Here is a 23652-nt window from a genome sequence, read left to right on the forward strand (position 1 = left end):
TCCTCAATAGAGATCCATAGGTAGGAACATCTCGTGAGGCATCACTCCAAGTGCCATCCCCATGGCAATTTACATTTGAGCCGGTGGGGAGGCAGTACGGGTAGATAAGTCGCCCCGAAGAAGAGGAGATTTGTCACCGGGCGGTGTCGTTGGCTGAAAATTTATTTTCCTGAGAAAAGTTTATAGGAGAAGGAAAGCTACCGAAGCAGTTTATTACCAATAGATTAGCCATAACAGTGCAAGCTATAACACTATATTTATTCTGCAGAATGCTTACCATACCCAATTGAACAGCTCTAGAAGCTTTCCCTGTTTGTTTAGGATGGCAGCTGCCATATTAGGTTGGTGGGACATCACTTCCTGCCTGAGTCTCTCTCTGCTCACTCATAGCTCTGGGCTCAGATTACAGCAGAGAGGGGAGAAGGGAGGGAGAGAGGAGCAAACTGAGCATGCTCAAGCCCTAGCCCTGGAGGTTTGTGCTAAAACAGGAAGTCTGATACAGAAGCCCATGTGTACACAATAGAAAGAAAGAAATGCTGTGTTTCTTTTGATAGAGGTCTCGGCATCATTAGTTTGAGGATTTATAGACCTTTCTGATAAAGCTTACTTTGTTTTAAGCCTTCTCCTTTAACATCTTGTGAAAATACTTAACTGATGCTTTCTGGTCAGTTCTAAGCAGAGCAATATGATAAGATGTTTCCTTTCCCAGGAAATCAAATTTCATCTGGCTGTAGACAAATGCAGCCAAATGATGAGTAGGCGGCACTCTTTCAAATTCGTTTGCGGGCAGTTTAAAACGGCAAATATCTTGAAAGCTAGACCAAATAATAGTGCTTAAAAGAACGGTCTGAGCAATTTTACATTCATTTGTTTTGAAGCTTTAAACCTCCTTTAATGCCTCCATTAAAATGATAAAAAAAAATGTAAAATACAGTGGCCCTTTAAGCAGATCTCCTCTTGATTGAGTTTATCATTTGAGTTTTATCTCCGTGGTTCCAGAGTCCAGTGTTTTCCAGACAACCCATAAGGCTTTCTATTGATTTCCTGATGTGATCAAATCTGCTCTCAGATAGGGACAGAAATGAACTTGTTTCCTTATTGATTTGTAGCATTCATTGCAAATGCTCCTGTTTTGTAAAACAGCACCTTCCCTGTTTGTATTCAGTCGCAGTTTCCATCCACGGATGCCGCATTCTTCTGATGGGGAGTGATTGCCGGATCTGAATGCTTCAGTGGCCATTGTGAAGTGTAAAAATAAGGCCTGAATAATATCAATGGGATTTTATTTAATTTTATTCATGATAATGGAAGATGCTGTAGGGTGTAAACCTTAAGTGTCTTTGGTGCTGAGGCAGATCCTCATCTCTGGATCAACAGCCAACTTAGATTAATCCTAGGATTATCACTCAGCTTGCATTTTGCTATATTAATTATGCCTGTGTGGGAATGGATGAATTATTTATTATAAAAGCAGTCATTCCCGGAAACAATTTGTGTGCAGAGGAAATTTTTCAAAGTAGGGCAGGCAGGAGTACAGATATAGGGCTCTGGCAGAACCATAAGTAGTAGGTTATATTAGTAGGTTATATTAGAATAAAAGCTACAAATTCCAAAAACCGGTGCACTACGAAAACCCGGAGGTAATGCCTGGGTGCTGGATCCAAATTATTACATAGGCAGTCTTAGCAAAATGACCTTACTCACAGGACTTTCTTAATATGAATATGTGAAAACAGTTTCTCTTTCTTGTGGGTCCTGGGTCAAATATTCTGTATAAAATTTCCAAAGGAGCCGCACTCCTTTTTCAGTGAAATATTAGCTTTTATTCATTCTTGTGCATCCAACGTTTCGGCCCTCATTCAGGCCTTTATCAGTATATGTGTGTGTGTATGTATGTATGTGTGTGTGTATGTATATGTATATGTGTATATATATCCATGAAACCCATTTACAACCAGTTGTGTTGCAAGTAACTGTAGCAGCAGAGAACTGTAACTCTTTCAGGTACAAGATCCAATATCCAGAAAGCTACGAATTAGAGGGAGGCCGTCTCCCAAACACTCCATTTTAATCAACTCAAATTTTTTAAAATGATTTCCTTTTTCTCTCTAATTAGAATATAATTAAATCTTATCAGAGGAGAAACCGTGCTATTGGGTTTAATTCATGTTTAAATATTTTTTCCGTAGACTTAAGTTGAGATACAAATTATGAAAAGGTCCGTTATCCAAAAAAAACCCCAGGTCCCGAGCATCTGGATAATGGGTCCCATTCCTTTTATAAGACATTTATTTACAATTAAAGGAAGCTGTGACTTTGTGGATGTTTTTTGGTTAGACTTGTGAGAGCAAAATATAAAAATAAACCAAAAAAAGATTACCGATTACCTATATGTTTTAACATTGTTCGACTTTTTAGGTTCAGAATGCCCTTAGAGAACCAACCTTTGTTATGGACCCTGGTTAACTTCTATCTGGGATGCAGGTACTATAAGAAAATGTCAGCAATTCAGTAGTTAAAAAAAAAAAAAAAAAATAGGGGAAGCAACTCCAACTCCAAAAAAAATACCAAACTCCATCAAGTTCAACCCCTCCAAATGATTGGAGCATAATCCCCTAAATCTCTCCTAGATGGTTGTTGACTTTAGGAAGACTGACCATCTGCCACTGTACATCGACGGCTCTAATGTGGAGATCTTCAAAAGCACCAAATTCTTTGGTGTCCATCTGGCGGAGAACCTCACCTGGTCCCACAACACCACCTACTTAGCCAAGAAAGCCCAACAGCGCCTCTACTTCCTGCGCAAGCTGAGGAAATCCCATCTCCCACCATCCATACTCAAAACCTTCTACAGAGGGACTATCGAGAGCATCCTGAGCAGCTGTATCACTGTCTGGGCTGGGAACTGCACTGTCATGGAGCACAAGACCCTACAGAGGATAGTGAAGACAGCAGAGACGATCATAGCTATGTGTCTCTCTTCCTTCCATCACGGACATTTACACCACTCACTGCATCCGTAAAGCCACCAGCATTGTGGCTAATCCAACACACCCCTCACACTCACTGTTCACACTCCTGCCATCTGGAAAAAGGTAGCGAAGCATTAGGGCCCTCACTACCAGACTGTAACAGTTTCTTCCCCCAAGCCATAAGGCTCCTGAATACTCAGGGACCGGACAGATCTCTCTCACACACTCCATCTGACCTTACTATATACCACAACGTTACACAGCCACTGTACGCCATTGTATGGATGAATAGCCATTGGATACAATTGTTCCCTATGAGCACATCTGCACTTTGTCATGTTCTTTATCATGTTCTTACTACTGTCATATCACAATGATACACCCATCATATCTGATGTTTAGCATTATTTACTTAACATATTACATCTGCTGAGTGTGCACTGTCTTGTCACTATGCTGTCCTGTCTTGCAGGAGTTGCATATTTTTGCACTTGCACTTTTTGTCTGTTGTCGGTACATCTATGTTGTGTGTAGCACCATGGTCCTAGAGGAACGTTGTTTAGTTTCACTGTGTACTGTACAAACTTATATGGATGAAATGACAATAAACTCACTCTTGACTTGACTGGAAATGGCCAGGTTGTTACTATATCGGACACTGTGAATCAAATCGTGGCTGCTAACTCTGTCCAGGCTGTTTGCCAGCAAATATGTCACTCAAAATGTTATCAGTGTCTGAGTAGAATATGATGACAAGGATGATGACACTTTGGGGGTTATTTATCAAAGTCCGAATTTATCTCCATATTTTCTGAAAAAAACTCCAACCAAATCCACACGAGTTTTGTGGTCTTATTTTTTAATATGCTTTCCTGAAAATATTTTTCACTGGGAAAAAATCCAGATTATTCTTCAGATTTTCACAATTTTTTTCTCGGATTTTTCGCCAGAAAACGTCAAGGTATTGCCAAAAACCCAGCGCACATCAAAAAATCATTGAAACTTCTCCCATTGACTTATATGCAACCTCGATAGGTCTGAGATGCCGGATTTTCAAATTGGGACATTTCCCATCCTCTGGGTTAAGATAAGCACTCTTTATCAAGGTCCAAACTTGGACCGAAACGTTGGTATGCACAGTGGAATAAAAGATTATTGACCAGTAACATTGGAGTGCTTATCTTCCTTATCGCTATGTCATAGAGTTTTATCGTTCGTTCTTCAAGGGAGGGTGCTTTTACCCGATGAGTGATGCCTTTAAGCTAACTTTAGAATGGCAAATTCTAAGAAGCTTTTCAATAGAAATTTCTTTTTCATAGTTTTTGAATTATTTGCCTTCTTCTGACTCTTTGCAGCTTTCAAATGTATTTGTTTTTTTCTACTCCTCTTTCTATTCAGGCCTGTCCTATTCATATTCCAGTCTCTCATTCAAAACAATGCATGGTTGCTAGGGTAAACATAGCAACCAGCTTTCTGAAATTACAAACTAGGGAGCTGCTGAATGAAAAACATTACCAATAGCTTCAAAAATTACAAACTAGAGAGCTGCTGAATAAAAAGCTAAAAAATTAAAAACCACAAATAAAAACTAAAAACAAATTGCAAATCATCTCAGACTATCACTCTCTACATCATAGTTAGTTAATTTAAAGGCAAACAACCCCCATAATGAGGGCTGAGTTCCGAGATCCAGTTGTTCCAACTCCTCAACACATCAAGAAGGTTTTATAGGTTGTATTATTTTTTAATAGCCTGTGAATGATACCCTTGCAGCCACCTGTGTGTCAGAGCAGATTAAGCCCCAGCTGTGGCCTTTGTATCATACATAAGAGAAAAAATAGAGCTGCAGGCAAGTGTCAGGTGAGCCAAACTGCCCGGTGCTGGGGGATGTTTATTTCCGGGATTATTATGCTGCCAGAAACATGACCTGCATTATTTATTCCATTTGTTCAGCTTCAGTTGCTGAGTAGCCAGACTCCCTTCTTGACCCTGACGTGTCCTTCCCACCTTTTTATAGATTGCTCCAAAATGCTGTCAGTCTTATAAAAATACATGATATTTGCATGCGAAAGCAGGCAGGTACAACTGATGCCTCACAGAACGAAAAGAACCAAGTGAGCAACACAAAGGCAACTTATGAAAGGTCTCTGGCATAGATCAAGGATAATTGTTGCTGCCATGGTTGCTGCAGAAGGCATTTGCCGTTCAAGGCTTTTGTTTAATATGCAATTGAATTAAAAGTGAATTCCCTGTCATGGTTGGTGCATAGCCCAAGTCAGGCCCGGACTGGCAATCTGTGGGTTCTGGCAAATGCCAGAGGGGCTGCTATAAGGTGCCATAGAAAATCAGTATTTAGTGGGCTGGTGGGGTCTGTTTGGGCTTCTGTGTGGGCTGATTGGGCCTCTGTGTACCTGAAATGCCAGGGCCTGTTTTGACTCTCAGTCCAGCCCTGGCCCACGTAAATAATACTAGATAATAAATAGACTGTTTAAAGGAGAAGGAAAGCCCCAAGACAGTTTATTGCCAACATATTAGCCACAATAGTGCAAGCTAGAATGCTATATTTATTCTGCAGAATGCTTTACCATACCTGAGTAAACAGCTCTAGACACTGTTTGTTTAGGATAGAAGCTGCCATATATCCTTGGTGTGACATCACTTCCTGCCTGAGTCTCTCCCTGCTCACTTACAGCTCTGAGCTCAGATTACAGCAGGGATGGGAGGAGGGAGGGGGAGAGGAGCCAACTGAGCATGCTCAAGCCCTGCCCTGGTGGTTTATCCTGAAAACAGGAAGTCTGATACAGAAGCCCATGTGTACACAATAGAAGGAAAGAAATGTGGTGTTTCTTTTGACAGAGGACTCAGCGCAGCATTACTCTGAGGGTTTACTGGTGTATTTATATACTTAATTTTAGCCTTTCCTTCTCCTTTAATACCATCAGACGGGGAAGTTTTTAAGTTGAGTGCATAAGCAGCAAAAACTGGGGCCTTATCCCAAACGCCATAGAACGAGTGATTGTAATGGGACTCTCTTCCTGGGTTACTCTCTCCATTTCTTCCTAATGTTGATAAATGAAACCCATTAAATTGTTCCTTATGGAACATTACATGTAATGTAATTTTGTTGGCTGGAGAAGGGATTTGTAAAGCACCTCTTCTTTTAGTTTCTGTGAATTCAAGGTCGACTGTATTTAAGTTATAGCCAGAGGGTGACTAAACTCTGTTTTAAAACGGTTAAATTGCTTATGTTAAAGACTTGGTGTGTTCATATCCTAGTAGTTGTATAATTTAGCTTGCTGTGGCTACATGCGGCATTACATAAGGTTTTGCTGATATTCTTCCCCTTCTCTGTTTCCTACTGAATGAGGCCCGCAGGCCTGATTTAATACATAAATGTTAATGTTGAATGGGGCTGAGCAGGGCCGCCATTAGAAATCACTGGGGCCCATAGAACAAAACTTTTGGGGCCCCCTTGTCCCAGCCCCCCAAGCCCACCCCAGATCCCACCCACTCCACACCACAGTTAAAAGACCACACAGACATCAGCGCTAAAAACGGTAACACCCCCCCCCCACACACACACACAATAATAAGCTATTATGGTCAGGGCCCCCTTATAAGTTAAAAACTGTGGCACCAGGGCCCCCCCTTGAGTTGTTTTTTGTTTGTTTTTTTAATTGGTGGACTTCGGGTCTTTTTGCTGCTTCTGGACTTCAATTTCAGCAGTTTTAGTGACTTTGGGTCTTCAGGACTTCAATTTCGTCTGTTTTCCTGACTTCGGGTCTTTTCGCGGCTTTGACTGTTCAGCACTTCAGGAGAGGCGAGGCGGCATGGCTTCGGCGTGGTCAAGGGGGCCCGGCTATTTCTGAAAGTGCAGCACATCCGGACCCCCCTTCAGGCCCAGGCCCGATACAGCAGTACCCCCAGTGCCCCTCTGATGGCAGCCCTGGTGCTGAGCATGGGAAGATTGATAATGAAGTATGTTTTGCCATGACTTTAGTGGAACTTCGGCGGAACTTAACTGTAACATCTACAGGTATGATGGTACAGGTAAGGGATCTGTTATCCAGAAAGCTCTGAATAATAGTCTCCCATAGACTCCATTTTATTGGAATATTCCAGATTTTTAAAAATGATTACCTTTTTCTCAGTAATAATAAAACAGTAACTTGTACTTGATCCCAACTAAGATATAATTAATCCTTATTGGAGGCAAAACCAGCCTATTGGGATTATTTAATGTTTACACGATTTTCAAGTAGACATAGAGGCACGTTTATCAAAGGTCCAATTTCAAATTCATGCGAGGGTTTTTTTTTTTTTTTAAACCCCCCTTAACTCACATAAATTTGAAATTTGACCAATCTAAATTATTAAAATCAAATATATCAAACTCGTGCGAATTGAAATGACCCTGGAATTTGATCAAACTCGATTCGAGTTTTTTCTCCGAAAAAACTTGAATGTCAGGAAGGCTGCAAACATCTCCAAATTGATCCCCGGACCTCTCACATTGACTTAAATAGCAATTCGGCAGGTTTTAGGCAGGAAATGTCATTCTTAGGGGTATATTTATCAAAGTTGCGCCACTAGAGTGAAATTCCGCCACTCTCCATTCATTTCTATGGGATTTTTATAGGCGTATTTATCAAAGGGTGAACTTTCACTTCACCCAATGATAAATACGCCTTTCAAAATCCCATAGAAATGAATTGAGCTGAGGAATTTCACTATAGTGGCGGAACTTCACTCTTTGATAAATTTACCCATTAATGTGCAGAATATGGTAAATCTCGAAAATCGAATCGAAATTATTTTAAAAACTCGAATCAAATTCAGATAACTCCCTAGTTGAATTTGACAGTTTTGACCATAAAAAAGAATTTGAAAATTAGAACTTTCAATTCGACCCTTAATAAAGCTGCCCCTTAAAGGAAAACTATACCCCCAAAATGAATATTTAAGCAACAGTTTATATCATATTAAGTGGCATATTAAAGAATCTTACCAAACTGGTATATATTTAAGTAACTATTGGCCTTTTACATCTCTTGCCTTAAACCACCATTTTGTGATGGTCTGTGTGCTGTCTCAGAGATCACCTGACCAGAAATACTGCAGCTCTAACTGTAACAGGAAGAAGGGTATAGTTTTCCTTTAAGGGATGAAGATCCAAATTATGGAACGATAACGTTATCCAGAAAACCCCCAGATCCCAAGCATTCTGGATAACAGGCTCCATATTATATATGGTATAAATCCTTATAACATAAGAGCCATGAATATCCTGTAAATTTTATCCTTATAAACAGTACTTAGTGGTGTAATCAGTTATAAGAACTTAGTGATGTCATTTCTGTCTCATGACTCTGAACCTTGTGCATTAGAATAAATAAAGTAGCCCCTGTCGCAAAATATGAGGATATTAGAAGTCACCTCAGAATTCCATGACCTGTACAGTATAAACTCCTCTGTGTTAGAGTCCTGAGCGGGTCAGGTACCTGTGGGTTATCCACAAAAACCTGCGGGTAGACGTTCCGGGTGCGGGTATAGATGGCGGTTCTGCGGGTTTGCGGGTCGGGTTGGGGGTCTTCTCATTAGCTATTTTTTAACTCCTTTTTTCTTATCACGCCTACTTCCAATGATGTCACTTCCACATTTACAATGACAGCACTTCCTCATTCTTGATGGTCAGCAGGTCCGGGTTGAGGATAAGGTACTTGCGGGTTGGGTCTAGGGTTGCCACCTGGCCGGTAAAAATGATGGTTGATCTCAATGTTATTAATAGGGAAAAAAGTTAAATATAAAGGAAGGCCGGTATTTTTGGCAACCCTAGTTGGGTCGGGTAGCGGGTCCAAGAGGGTAAGAATGCGGGTCTGGGTTGCGGATTGCAGGTTTCGGGTACAGGTTACAAAAAAATGGACCCGCGCAGGACTCTAGGTCTGTGTTGTGTATTTGCATAAACTGGATTAAGCTTTACAAAGTTAATTACTTTTGAAGGATGTTAGAATGTTGCAGCCTTGGGAATAGTGGGAGGAGACTGGGAAGCTAGTCTGTGTGTGTGAAGTAAAGATGGTGAACTGGTAACAGCCTGCCTACATTACTGGGATATAACACTCTGTAACTTATAATATCCTTATAATACACAAAAGCCATGAATATCTTGTAAACTATATCCTTATAAACGGTGAGTTCTGATGTCATCAGTTATAAACGGTGATTTCTGATGTCATTTCTGTCACATGACTCACTGAAATTTGTGTATTATAATAAATAAAGTACCCCCTGTTGCAAAATATGAGGATATTAGTAGTTACCTCGGAGTTCCATGACCTGTCATGAAACTCCTCAAGAGAGGGGGTACTTTATTCACTAGATTAACTCTGTTAAGTGATATAAATTCTAATTGGTACTCCTGTCCCTTGTGTTACTTAACAGTTAATACGCTGTGCATTATTAAAATTCTGAGGATTTCAGAAGGTACCTTAGAGTTGTACGACCTTTACATTGTCACGGAGTTTCTCTGTGGTTTCTAATATCCTTATACTGTATTTCACAAGAGGGCGGGGCGTTATTACCTAGATAAAAGACTGAAGCAGCAGCTCTTTACCCTTCAGGAACAGACTTTTGTAGACAACCTTTTTTTTTTTGTTAAACTATAGATAGAGGTTTCTGTTTCTCTAGTGTCGAGTTACAGCAAAGCATTTGTGGTGATATGAGATAAGTGGTGCTATCGTCTGTAAACATTCTGCCGTACCCAGAAGCTATTGCAGGAGATGCACTTTTAGTCAGATAGAGAGGAAGCACTGTGGTCGGGTACATAGGAAGTGTAATGAAGCGAATTGACTGAGAAAATGAAAGAAGAAAAAAGCTGAAGGTACGTTGTCATTTTCTTTTATTGCACGGCAAAGTTCAGTTGTGTGCATGTTGCTCCTGGTGTTACTGATGTGACGCATTTGTGTATTAATTCTGCCTACCCCTTTAGGGTAAGTCCACACAGGGCGTTTTGGGGAGATTTTGCCACTTGGCGACTAATTGCCTCGTTTTTCGCCTCGTTTTTGCTCCCCAAACCCCTTCCCTGACTCTGCGCCGGCTAAAATTAAAAAACGCCTGCGCTAATCACACGTGGCGGTTCGTTTTCCAAAGTCGCCCGAAGTTGCCTAAACGTCTTGCTAATATTGCTCCATTTGCTGTGGAGCTGCAAAATTCTATCTGCCATACTTGCCTAGAGGCTGTCTTACCCACACATTCTGTATAACCCTACCACATCTACTATTCCATGATCCCTTCTCAGAGACTATTATCCCACTGTTACTATAGGCACCATCTCTCCCTACTATATCTGCTATCCCACAGTCACACTCCCTTCCCAGAGACTATTATCCCACTGTTACTATAGGCACCATCTCTCCCTACTATACCTGCTATCCCACAGTCACACTCCCTTCCCAGAGACTATTATCCCACTGTTACTATAGGCACCATCTCTCCCTACTATACCTGCTATCCCACAGTCACACTCCCTTCCCAGAGACTATTATCCCACTGTTACTATAGACACCATCTCTCCCTACTATACCTGCTATCCCACAGTCACACTCCCTTCCCAGAGACTATTATCCCCACTGTTACTATAGGCATCATCTTTCCCTACTATACCTGCTATCCCACAGCCACACTCCCTTCCCAGAGACTATTATCCACTGTTACTATAGGCACCATCTCTCCCTACTATACCTGCTATCCCACAGTCACACTCCCTTCCCAGAGACTATTATCCACTGTTACTATAGACACCATCTCTCCCTACTATACCTGCTATCCCACAGTCACTGTCCCTTCCCAGAGACTATTATCCCCAGTGCTACTATAGGCACCATCTCTCCCTACTATACCTGCTATCCCACAGTCACTGTCCCTTCCCAGAGACTATTATCCCCAGTGCTACTATAGGCACTATTAACACTATAGGCCGCTTGGCGCACCTGTGTTAATGCATAGGTGGCGCTGCGCAGCGCCTAAAAAGCCCCCTTTTTTTTCCAATCAGGAGAGGGGACTGGCCAGACGGGGGCCCATTAAGGGTCGGGGCCAGTCTGACACTAGATTCGGGGAGATTAGTTGCTCCAGCAACAACTCTCCTCTTCTTCAAGCGACAATCTCCCCGAACTGCCTTCCCCCTGCCCTTTAGCCGGCGGAGGGCAGGGGGAAGGCAGTTCGGGTAGATTGTTGCCCCGAAGAAGAGGAGAGTTGTTGCTGATGCGACTAATCCCCCCCCCCCCCCAAATCTGCTTGTGTGGCCTGACCTTAAAGTGGTTGTTCATCTTTGAGTTAACTTTTAGTATGTTGTAGAGCTTGCTTTCTGAAACAATTTGCAATTGGTTTTCATTGTTTGTGGTTTTTGAGTTATTTAGCTTTTTATTCATTAGCACTCCAGTTTGCAATTTCAGCAGTCTGGTTGCTAGGGCCTAAATTTTCCTAGCAACCATGCATTGAATTGAATAAGAGACTTGAATATGAATAGATGAGTAATAAAATGTAGCAATGGAAATACATTTATGATCTTACAAAACATTTATTTTTTTTAGATGGGGTCAGTGACCCTCATTTGAGAGTTGGAAAGAGTCAGAAAAACTAGGCAAATAATTAAAAAAAAAAAAAAATAATAATAATAATAATAATAAAGGCCAAGTGAACAGTTGCATAGAACCGGACATTCTATAACATTCTAAAAGTTACCTTCAAGGTGAACCGCCCCCCCTTTAAAAAAAAAATCTGCTTTATGGCTGCTGGAATATAGAATTTAGATAGGCAGTTGCTAAATCTTTCGGAAATAAAAAGTGCCACTTAACTTCAAGTATGTTATAGAATACCCAATTGCAATCTACTCTGGCATCTCCTATTCATATTCCAGTCATTTATTCAAATCAATGCATGGTTGCTAGGGTAATTTGGACCCTAGCAACCAGAGTGCTGAAATTGCAAACTGGAGAGCTGCTGAATAAAAAGCTAAATAACTCAAAAACCACAAACAATGAAAAATAAAAAACAATTGCAAATTGTCTCAGAATATCTCTCTCTACGTCATGCAGTAGAACCAGTTTATTATGACGACGACAAAAGTGCCAATCTTTTCTTTGTTCATGTATTCATGAGCCAGTTGGGAGCTGCTGGGAAGAAACCATATTTTCATTGCTTGGGGGACTTTGTCAGCAGCTATTAAGTTACAGGGCGTGGTGCACTGAGCTCCGGGATCTGCACAATTCTTATGACAAATGGATTGTTTTGTGACTTTTGCCTTGGGATAGCATTTGCACTTGCATAGACAAAACCATTCTGCACCTATTATTCCTCCGGTCTGTCCACCAATAACTGCTTCTCTGTGGGTCCCTTTTAGCACATCATGTTCCATTGCTTCACTTTCCGAGCCACGAACTATGTACTATTACAAAAAGGTTAGGGTCACACAGGCAGTCAGGTTGCCTAACTGATGCACCCTCATTTGGTACCAACTGGCTACCTTGAACTGGGGGCAGTTGGATAGTCTGAGCCTCTTTGATCCTATTGTTGGTAGAGGCTGGGTAAATGGCTAACCCCATATATTGGTGTCAAGTGCCAGTCTGGTCAATTTATGTTCTTGGGCAAGCAGCTATTGCTTTGTAAATGCCACCTGCAGCATTCCACACACATACCTCCCAAATGTCCCGTTTTTTTCGCGGGACAGTCCCGTTTTGACAGCTCAACCCACAGTCCTGGATTGTTACTAGAATGTCCTGATTTTCTCATCTCCTGCACTGAACAGCCAGAAAAAGTTACAAAGTTTCTAAATCTTAATTGGCTTTTGGCAGAAAGCATAGAAAACATGGCAGGTGCACTTAAATATATCTGTTACAATTTAACAAAAAAAACAATTGTAACTATTTAAGATAAGCAGGTCTCTTGGGGAAACTGTGACTTGCAGCTTAAAGGGCAATTTACCTCCATTAGCAAAACTGTAATATCACATAAAACCCAACCCTAAAACTCCTAGAAATGTGTTCAAACTTTCCATAGCCTGCCAAATTTTGTAAAATGGACATGGTAATTAGGAGGTGTGGTCATAAAATGGGCATGGTCAAAGATTTTCGCTGCGCTGTTCTCGGCAAAACTTTCTGTCCCTCTTTCTATTTTCAAAATGTTGGGACACACAGTCCTAAAGGGATTGTTCACCTTTGAGTTAACTTTTGGTTTGATGTAGAGGGTGATATTCTGAGAAAATTTGCAACTGGTTTTCATTTTTTATTGTTTGTTGTTTTTGAGTTATTTAGCTTTTTATTCAGCAGTTCTCCAGTTTGCAATTTCTGCAATTGGGTTGCTAGGGTACAAATTGCAAGAGGTTGCTTCCAGAATAAGTGCAAGTGAAGTTCTCCGTCTGCATGAGGCCATCTTGTACTTCGCTTTGTTGGAAGTACTTGAAGCGCTTCACCTTTCTTTCAGCATGAGAGGCAGTGCAAACCATCTTCCCTTTCCCTGTCTGCTTGTGCGTCATGGCTTGTGGAACAGATGAATGGAAAAAACAACTTGTGCTTTGGATTTATTTAGGCAGAAATAAGCAAACCTTGTCCAAGAGACTCTGGCAGAAACAGTCCATAGAGCAAAGCTCTCTTTACTAGTCATGCGGCTCTTTGTGGGCCAACCTACGGCCATTCAGATGTTAAAGTACAAGATGCTGTTTTATTACAGGTATGGGATCGATTATCCGGAAACCCATAATCCAGAAAGGTCCGAATTACAGAAAGGCTGTCCCCCATAGACTCCATTTTATCCAAATAATCCAAATTGTTAATGATTTCCTTTTTCTCTGTAATAATAAAACCGTATCTTGTACTTGATCCATAATTAATCCTTATTGGAAATTTATATAATTTTCTAGTAGATTTTAAGGATTTAACGGAAAGATTAGTTAGCCGGAAAACTCCAGGTCCAGAGCATTCTGGATGACCGGTCCCATGCCTGTATTACAAAGAAAACGAAAATCAATTTTATAAATCTGGATTATTTTAATATAATTGGAGTCTATGAGAGATGGCCTTCCCATAATTCGGAGCATTCTGGATAACAGGTTTACGGATAACTGATCCCATACCTGTACTTAAAATGTAATCTATATTCGTTCTATAATGTGCACGTTACAAAAATTCAGCTTTTTTTTTCCAATTAATTGATGCAAAGAAGTGAGTGTAACTGATGAAGCCATTTATCACCATTTTTAGGGAAATATCCTATAGATTCTTCTTGGCTTTTGTGTATCATATGGACATGGAACTTTTAGCTATCATGCTTAAACCGCTAGAAGGACCTTTTCATACAGCAGGAACCTGATCTTAAACCTAAATATGGTTAATAGGCATTGGAAATGATAGAGATGCCGAAGATAATTAGATCAGTTGTATTTTTACTTGTCAGTGCCCTGTTCCTAAGGGATTTTTATCATACAGATGTACAGGCTGTTACACAAGTATACATTGATCTGTTTATATTACAGAATGTGTGTGTTGCACTTTGATTCAGTCCTGCGTAGTAACACAAATTTTTAGGGATGCACCGAATCCACTATTTCGGATTCAGCTGAACCCCCGATTTCTTCACGAAGGATTCGGCTGAATACCGAACCAAATCCGAATCCAGGGGCGGGCAGGGGGAAACCTTTTTTACTTCCTTGTTTTGTGACAAAAAGTCACGTGATTTCCACCCTTAATTTGCATATGCAAATTCGGGTTCGGCCGGACAGAAGGATTCGGCCGAATCCGAATCCTGCTGAAAAAGGGCGAATCCCGAACTGAATCCTGGATTCGGTGCATCCCTACTAATTTTACATGAATGTATTCTGCATAAGTTCCACTACCGAGCACAGAAAACATTACATTTACTACCATATACGGAATTGCAGAAACGTCTTACAGTGGGGATCCTAATTCATATTTACTGGCCAATTCTGATAATGTTACAAAACATTTATTGGTAACCTGCTGCAAGAACTACACTTTTTAGCTCTGACAACTGACAATCATTGCTGTGCTCCGTTTGCAATTCCTCCTGTCTGCTAGAAGAATGAAGCCCTCCCCACAGGCAAGGAGCAAAATAATAAATCCTTTAGTGTGATGACACAAGGGTGCTATATGTCGCCAATGTTTTGTCAGCGGTTGCCATAGACCATACTGAGAATTGGCTTTGTTTTCTAAAACACTCGAATTGCATAACTGTCGGCTATTTTGTTCAACTGCGCATGCGCCTGCCCCGGGAAATTTGAAGAAGAAGCCGGAAGAGGATCGTTCTGTGGTGCTCACTGGTATAACCCGGTGCCGGTGCAGTTTTCTGCTGATAGGAGCACCTGCCCGGGGTTTCAGGTAAGTAAATATATTCACTTGGGGCTGTCTAACATTTGGCACCCCCCCAGTGCAGGATGCCTTTCCTTCTCCATTAAAGGAAAAGTATACACCCAGAAAGAATATTTAATCAATAGTTTATTTCCTATTAAGTGGCCTGTAATGTTGTGCCAGCCATTCATGTCAAATATTCATGTTAATATGCATTAGCAGCTTAGCACTGGGTGTAGTAATGCGAGGTTATGGACACAATGAAGGAGATGGAGCAGACAGTGTGAAGAGAGCAGCCAGGAATAAAGCTGACTTCTACCTAGGGTTGCCACACGGCCGGTATTTTACCGGCCTAGCCGGTAAAATACCTGCCAAGGGCGGGGCCGGTATTACAAATTTACCGGCAATGTAGCTGCCGGTAAATTTGTAATACGATTAAAAGGAGCCCTCGGCCTGCCCCCAATCCCCTGGAACTTACCTTTTCTTTTACTTCTTCTAGCGTCCGTGGCGTGTCCCTGCCCCTTTTGACATCACGGCCCACCCCTTTGTGTCCCCGCCCCCCAGCAGTCGGTAAAACATTTTAAAAAAGGTGGCAACCCTACTTCTACCCTGCAGTCTAACCTATCTGTGTGGATTCTTCTAGTTCTGCAACACCCTGCACTGGGTTATCACAGACATGGCCTATTAAAGAATCCTGCCAAACTGGAACATAATCAATAAATATTGACCTTGCATCTTTTCCCTTGAGCTACCATTTTGTGATGGTCTGTGTGCTGCCTCAGAGATCACCTGACCAGAAATATTACAACTATAACAGGAAGAAGTGTGGAAGCAAAAGACAGAACTCTGTCTGTTAATTGGCTCATGTGACCTAACATGTATGGTTTGCGTGTACTGTGAATTGTATAATCCCAGGGGGCCGGCCTTAGTACTTAAAATGGCAATTTTCTATTTAGGACTACCCTGTATCACATACTACTAAAAAGGTGTATTTTTTTTATGAAAATTATTTATTTTGATGAAGCAGGGTTTTACATACCAACTATATTATGTGATATATTTTTATAGAGACCTGCATTGTTTGGGGGTTTCGTTTTCCTTTAATATAGCAATCCCCATAGTATTGTAACGCCAATCTGACTAGGCAGACCAAAAAGGGGTTCATGTCCAGCTAGTTGTTAGAGCATGGGATACACTCAAAACACTTCAGGCTAGGGCCTTCGCTACATGGGAGATTTCCCAGGTGGAGTAGTTTAACTACAACTCTCGCGCTACATTGCTACACCAAGTAGAAATAATGGGCGACAGGAGATTCTTGTGATAAACCAAGACAAATGAGCCCAGGGTTTACTTACAGAGGTACAAGGCATACACAATGCTACACAGCAGGCTGAAACAGGTTACAGCACACAGCAGAGACCGTGACTCCCATCAGGCAAGGTAGTCAGTTAGTACATCTATTTTCTTCTGCAATACACCTCAAAGTGATCCGGCTCCCATCCAGTGGAGTGGTCAGGGTGAACACCTTTCTAATCCTGACACCCTATCCACTGTGGCCCCTTCACTCTAGGCAATTCAAAAGCCTTGGGAAGCTACTCCCTACTACAATCCTCGATGGAGCTCCAACTGCTCTTACTATCTATCCTCTTACTATCTGTTACTCTCCTAGAGAGTCTATGACAGAACTAACCCTGTTTATCTAACCTCATGCACAGGGGTTGCCTGCTCCCCGACTTATACACTAGAGGACCCGGTCCCTCTAGGCACATGGCTTTCTGGGCCTTGCTGTACCCAGGCTCCCCTGGACACACCCAGCTGGAGCAGCCAAAGAGGGAGATCCACCCCCTTCTCACTCACTATACCAGAGTGTGACAGGACATGGTCACAGCGCCTCCTGGCCAATAATACATCTTTACAAATTAGCTACAAGGAATTAAAGGAAAACTATACCCCCCAAACAATGTAGGTCTCTATTAAAAGATACTGAGTAAAACAGCTCATGTGTAAAACCCTGCTTCATGTAAATGAACCATTATCATAATAATATACTTTTTTAGTAGTATGTGCCATTGGGTAATCATAAATAGAAAATTGCCATTTTAAAAAATAAGGGCCGCCCCCAGAGATCGTAAGATTCACTGTGCACACATACAAACCACATGTAAGGTCACATGAGCCAATTAACAGACAGAGTTCTGCCTTTTGCTTCCTCACTTCTTCCTGTTACAGTTAGTGTTGTAGTATTTCTGGTCAGGTGATCTCTGAGGCAGCACAGATAGAGTCACGAAATGGTGGCTCAAGGCAAGAGATGTAAAAGGGCAATATTTATGTAAATATATATTCCAGTTTGGTAAGATTCTTTAATATGTCATTCAATTTGATATAAACTATCTGTTGCTTAAGTATTCATTTTGGGGGTATAGTTTTCCTTTAAAGCTTTAGGGGTACATTAACCCTGTGGGTCCCTACAGTATCATGATGATGGTATGGGTGTTTTGAGCAGTACATGTAGAGCAGTGGCGTAACTATAAAGGAACTAGCAAGCCTCTGCTTACGCCACTGATATAGAGAGTATGTGGTTTATGCCATTTCTCATCAATTCAAAACACCCAAGGCTGCTTTAAATTTCATTTTATTTTCTGAAACTCAATCATCACTAATGGTGGCCTGCTCATAGTTTTTACTGATGGTTATAAATAACCAGCAGCTTTATTGCCCTTAAAGGGAATATCAATGCAAAAAAAGTTTTGCCTAATAAAAGACAAATTAATTCTAAGCAGCTTTGCAATATACATTGATTGCATTGTATTGCTATTAAAAACAGTATCTGTCCTTATCTATTCTCTGCCCTGATGGCTCAGACTGTTGATACAATGCGAGACAAGGCAGCTGATTAACAGACCTGTCTTTGCTGGGGAACAATGACTTTTGCAGCATTGTTTAAAAAGTAACAACCAGGATGCAAAATGTTCCTTTCAATAGCAAATGCTTATACACATAACTTTAAAAAGCACTGAAAATGTTCCCTGCACAGCCTGGGAAAGGAGGCAGCAGGAAGTGAAACCAATGGGTGTGACTAGTAGGGGTATTGCATAAATTTTCAATAAAGTAACCAGAAACACAACTTTCTAAAGCACATTCCTTCTGAATCTAAAAGAGTTTAATGCACTGGCACATTCTTGTTTTTTTACATATGATGTCTGAAAGTTGCATTGAATTTTCTTTTATTGGGCAAATTTTAATTTTGTGCTTTACTTGTCCTTTAAGCTTAACTTTGGGTAGAAAAGGGTCATCGGCTTTTACCAATTGCAAATGGTAAATCTTTACTATGTTTAGGTTGTTGTAGACAAGCATCCCCTCCCCGAGGCTGGAAGACTGAAAGTAACCCTCCAAGGATTTTTTTATATCTTACAAAAATACGTTTTTTTTTCTATTGTTTGACATTAGATGGACAACGCTGAATTATTTGACATGAGCACCAATTCTCATGTTTGTCTGATAAGTATGTTTTCTATTTAATGGTTATGTTTAATGCGTATTTCTCCCCACGCTAGGTGAAAAGAGGAAAAGAGAATGGCAAAGGGCCACAAGAAGAGACATTGTGAATTGAAATACAGTTGATACTCTTATGCCAAAGAAAACTTGCAGTGGAGAAAACTGGTTGTAGCCAGGCAGTAAACAAAATGTCGAAGAAAAACCGATCCAGAGGAGAGAAGTGTGATGTTGAGATGGAGGCTTTCCAGGCTGCTAATGAGGAACTACGGGCAAAGCTGACACAGATTCAAATAGATTATCAGCAAGAAAAAAACAAGGTATTTAAGGCTTGAAAAAGAGGACAGAGGATTTTGGGCAGATCTAGCAGTAGAATTTCCTTTGACAAGGATTGTAGATGAGCATGAATAATGCATTAGATTGTAGACTCTGGGGCATTTGCAGAAAGGAAGGACTGTGCAGGCCGCTCTAGGCTCCTAATTTGACTATTAATGTAAGAATAACTGTAGAATGGCAGCTCTTACATGTTTAATATATGCTATTTATCTTTCAGCTTTAGTCAGTACAAATAGCATGTTTATTATAAGGTTTCCCAGGCAGAGTTTTCTAGTATCTATGACGTGTATATAGATTATAGAAACCATTGAAGCAGTCAGGATGTGTAGGATAATCCTGTTATGTTTGTGCTAAAAAATGTGTAGGGTATCCGCTTTGGCGACCCTCTAGAGATCTGAAGAAAATAGTCCTGCTTAAATACATGCTGCAGATGCAAAAACTATACCAGAGGATGTTCCTGCTTAATTATGCTTAGTACAGGAGAACTATGCTAGAGTGTTGGTAAATCTCTATCTGTATAAGCTGAGAGCAATTTACACAAACCTGGTAACAGTAATGTTGATTATTCATTTACCCACTTGCCTGCTCATGGCATGGCTTGTGTTATTTGCCTAAAAGGATACAGAAACTAATGAAAGAATGTCTAGGTTAGATATATGGGGAGCTTTAGTTCTTGTTTAATCCCTGAATACACTGCCTGCCTTTAAGACTGTGTAACTTACTGGTTCACCCCCATGCTAGCCGATGTCCGTCTGTAAAAGTACAATAACAATTAGTGTCAAGGAGACGAGGATGGAGGCCCCTGTAGAGCTTATCTAAATGGGAGGATAACTTACAGACACAAATAGGGGGATATTAGGTGCTGTAGGTTACAGTTTGATATAGCCAGGCTTTGTTTCTCCTGCTACTGATGTTGGGTAGTTGATAAAGCAGATCCCTTCCAGGTCTATCTTTTTATACCTGATCCTGCTGGTCATCTAGTGCTACTCTGAGATCTATATGATCTGGCATCTTTGGTTGGGCTACCAGGAAGGTTCCACCGGCTAGAATAGAAACCACACGTTTCTACCTGAAGTATCAGTAGGCATGTCTACATTAACAAAATATACACACACATATAAACAAGAGCATAGTCAGTAGATAATTAAGCCATCTGTTGAACCTCCCCAATTATCTATATTTATGCATAGTTCTTACATTATTATGTATATATATATGATTTTCTCCTCAGGTTGGGAAGCTTCGAGAAAAACTTCAAGATGTCAGACTAGAAAGGGAGCAAGAGCAGCATCGGCATAAGGTGCACATTTCTGAACTGAAAGCCAAGCTCCATGAGGATAAAATGAGAGAAGTCCAGTCTGTCCGGGAGTCCCTAATAAGGCAGCATGAACAGGATGTAGCTCGCGTGGTAAAAATTAAGGACAGTGAAATCCAACGTTTACAGTGCACTTTAAATGTGCTACGGGATGGGACTGCAGATAAGGTGAAGACAGCTCTGCTAAATGAGGCCCGAGAAGAAGCAAGGAAGGCCTTCGATAGTGAGAGAACCAAGTTACAACAGGAAATCCTGGCGTTGAAAACCGAGAAGAAGCAAATGGAAGAGAGCCTGGGCAATGTTATGCAAGCGGACAAGATGAAGGCCACAGACCTGCGTATCGCTTACCAGACTCACCAGGACGAGATTGCTAGGATAAAGCGGGAATCTGAAAAGGATATCCGTAGGCTGGTATGTAGGGGACTTAAACGTACAATGTTATTTCTGCTCATTGTACACAAACTTACATATGGAACAATGACAAAAATAATGGCTCACTTTTCACGTTATTTACAGCGAAACCTCAATTTTATATCACCAGATTTTTAAGGTTTCCCTCTTTTTTTTTTTTTTTTTGGTCCCACCTGTATATTATGTATAATTTACCTGTTTTTACATTTTCCCAAATTTTACACCATTTTACACTAAAATGTAATTCCAAGGAGAAGTAACAGGGTGAAGACACACAGGGCTACTAGTAGCAGCTACTTGTCATGGCTACAAAATAGACAATAGTGAAAATTGTCTTTGCTAAGACCACTACGTGTTTTTTGGTGGAGACAATTCTCAGTATTGTCTATGGCAGGATATATTGTAGCTAGCAAAAGTAGCTGCTGCTAGTAGCTCTGGAGCTCCCAAATACAATCCCTCATACTGTTTGTAAACACTTTATCGAGGCTTGTCACCTCACCCTTGCAAAAACAGATGGAGGTATGGGACCTGTGGTTTTCAGGATAAGGAGTCTTCCCATAATTTGGATCACCGTATTTTAGGACTGCTAAAAAAAATAATTCAAACATTAAATAAACCCAATAGGATTGTTTTTGACACCAATATTGATTTATGCAGCATAGTCACCATCGAGTGCATGCTACTGTTTTATAATAATAGAGAAAAAAATGAAATAATTTTTAGAAAAAGGAATTATATGATTAAAGGAGAAGGAAAGCTATGGAGGCATTTTATTTATTGAATAGATTAGCTGCAATAGTGTAAGATAGACTGCTATATTTATTCTGTAGAATGTTTTTCCATACTCGAGTAAAACGCTGTTTAGGATAGCAGCTGCAGTATTGGCTTGGTGTGACATCACTTCCTGCTTGAGTCTCTCCCTGCTCACTCATAGCTCTGGGTTTAGATTACAGCAGGGAAGGGAGGGGGGAGGGAAGAGGAGCAAACTGAGCATGCTCACACCCGGTGCAAGGAGGTTTAAGCTGAAGGCAGGAAGTCTGATACAGAAGTCCATGTACACAATAGGAGGAAAGAAATGCTGTGTTTCTTTTGACAGGGGACTCAAAGCAGCATTACTTCGAAGGGTTTAACTGGTATATATGAATGGACCTTTCTGATAAGGCTTACTTAGTTTTAACCTTTCCTTTGCCTTTAAAATGGACACTACAGGAGACGACCTTGCCATAATTCTGAACTTTCTGTATAATGTGTTTCTGGATAACAGATCCCAAACAGTCAGTTTAGTAATTTTATTTGGATGCATATTACGTAATTATATCGGTTATCTGTGTGGCCTTGAAAAATGTATCTAAATTAATTGCTATTTAGCAAGGCAGGATATTGATTAAAGGTAGCAGATTTTCAATGAATGAGAGAAGAATTCTACACAGAGTCAAAATGTCAATCCCTGTGTGGAAGTTGCTGCTGCATGCATTGCCAATATTATGTTCATGTTAAAGGGGAACTAACATTGATTAACTGTATAACTATATGGCTGTTGTATCAAGTAGCAGCTCTGCATAGATTATATAATGGATGCCATTCTACAGTGCTGAGGTTGAATAAACCCACGTGTCCTGCGGGTATCTAGCCAGCCTACACATCACTAGTACACACAAACTCCAATCTATTCAGTCTGGGAGCCATAGATAATCTGCATTCAATGTCATTTTAATTTTGATGCACTTTCTACCATTGCATGGCATGTGGTAAATAATTGGGGACGTGAGGGGGCAGTATTTCCCCTTGTTCAACATGAGTGAGGTAAATAGGGCTTGTGCTGAACATACTTTTTATTGTTTTAATCTTAAAAAAAAAAAAAGAGCTAAGCGTTTTGTATGCCACCCTGCCGGCGATCCATATTCTTGCCGGCGGGAAGGCATTTTGGATAGATTATGTGGTGTTTAGATGTCACTGTGCCCAGACTTATACTGTGCATACTTCCTGACCGCTTAAAAGCGAAAGTTACTGTTGCGTAATCGCGTTCTGACTCTTCTAATAAAGCACTGTTATACTCTCCTCATCCTCGGCTACCCAAAGCATAGCAAATGGCGACAAGGATGGCTCGTCTACCTCTGCAGCAGCCTGCACCTTTTCTTCCAAACCCTGGGGAGCCTACCATACCTTTTACTGCTTGGATCTGTATGTTTGAAAATTATATTATTGCTGCTGACCAAGGGGAGATTTCTGCTGCTAGAAAGTGTGCTTTACTTATTCACTGCCTAGGAGCATAGGGACAGCGTATATTCTATACATTACCATTTCCTGATGATACTTATGAAACTGCTCTTACTGCTATAAAGAACTTTTTCGTGCCAAGTGTGAATGTGGTTGCTGAAAGATATAAATTCCGCCAATGTGGACAACGTAATGGTGAATCCACAGAAAAATTTGTAGCAGCTTTGAGAGAGCTGGTTGTTACCTGTGAGTTTGTGAATCTAACAGATGAAATGCTAAAGAAATGAAAAGTTTCATGTTGCAGACACCAAAGTTCCACAAAATACTGTGCCTATAAAATCATCTACTGCTGACATTGTGAAACGTCAACAAGCCAAATGCAAGGGTTATACTGACAGAAAACGTGGTGCCAGAGAAGTACACTTTCAGCCTGGATAATTAGTCAGAATTAAGAAACCAGGAATACTGAAACAAGGACAATCTAAATTTACTACACCACTTGAAGTGAGACGCCAGCAAGGACCATACACATATGAACTGTCTGATTGACGCATAT

At 40.8% G+C, this 23652-nt stretch overlaps 1 protein-coding gene across 9 annotated transcripts in view; it reads left to right on the top strand.

Annotated features, from left to right (window-relative positions):
- Positions 1 to 23652, top strand: part of jakmip1.L (janus kinase and microtubule interacting protein 1 L homeolog) — a 102767-nt gene that overhangs the window by 13573 nt on the left and 65542 nt on the right. For 8 of the 9 annotated variants that reach the window (XM_041579775.1, XM_041579769.1, XM_041579787.1 and 5 more), the window contains 2 exon segments: positions 18880 to 19137; positions 20385 to 20879. In XM_041579775.1, the coding sequence (XP_041435709.1) occupies positions 19009 to 19137; positions 20385 to 20879 (624 nt within the window). In that variant the 5' untranslated portion in view covers positions 18880 to 19008. 9 annotated transcript variants of the gene reach the window in all.

This window comes from Xenopus laevis, chromosome 1L (genome assembly GCF_017654675.1).
Source record: "Xenopus laevis strain J_2021 chromosome 1L, Xenopus_laevis_v10.1, whole genome shotgun sequence".
NCBI classification, from domain to species: domain Eukaryota; kingdom Metazoa; phylum Chordata; class Amphibia; order Anura; family Pipidae; genus Xenopus; species Xenopus laevis.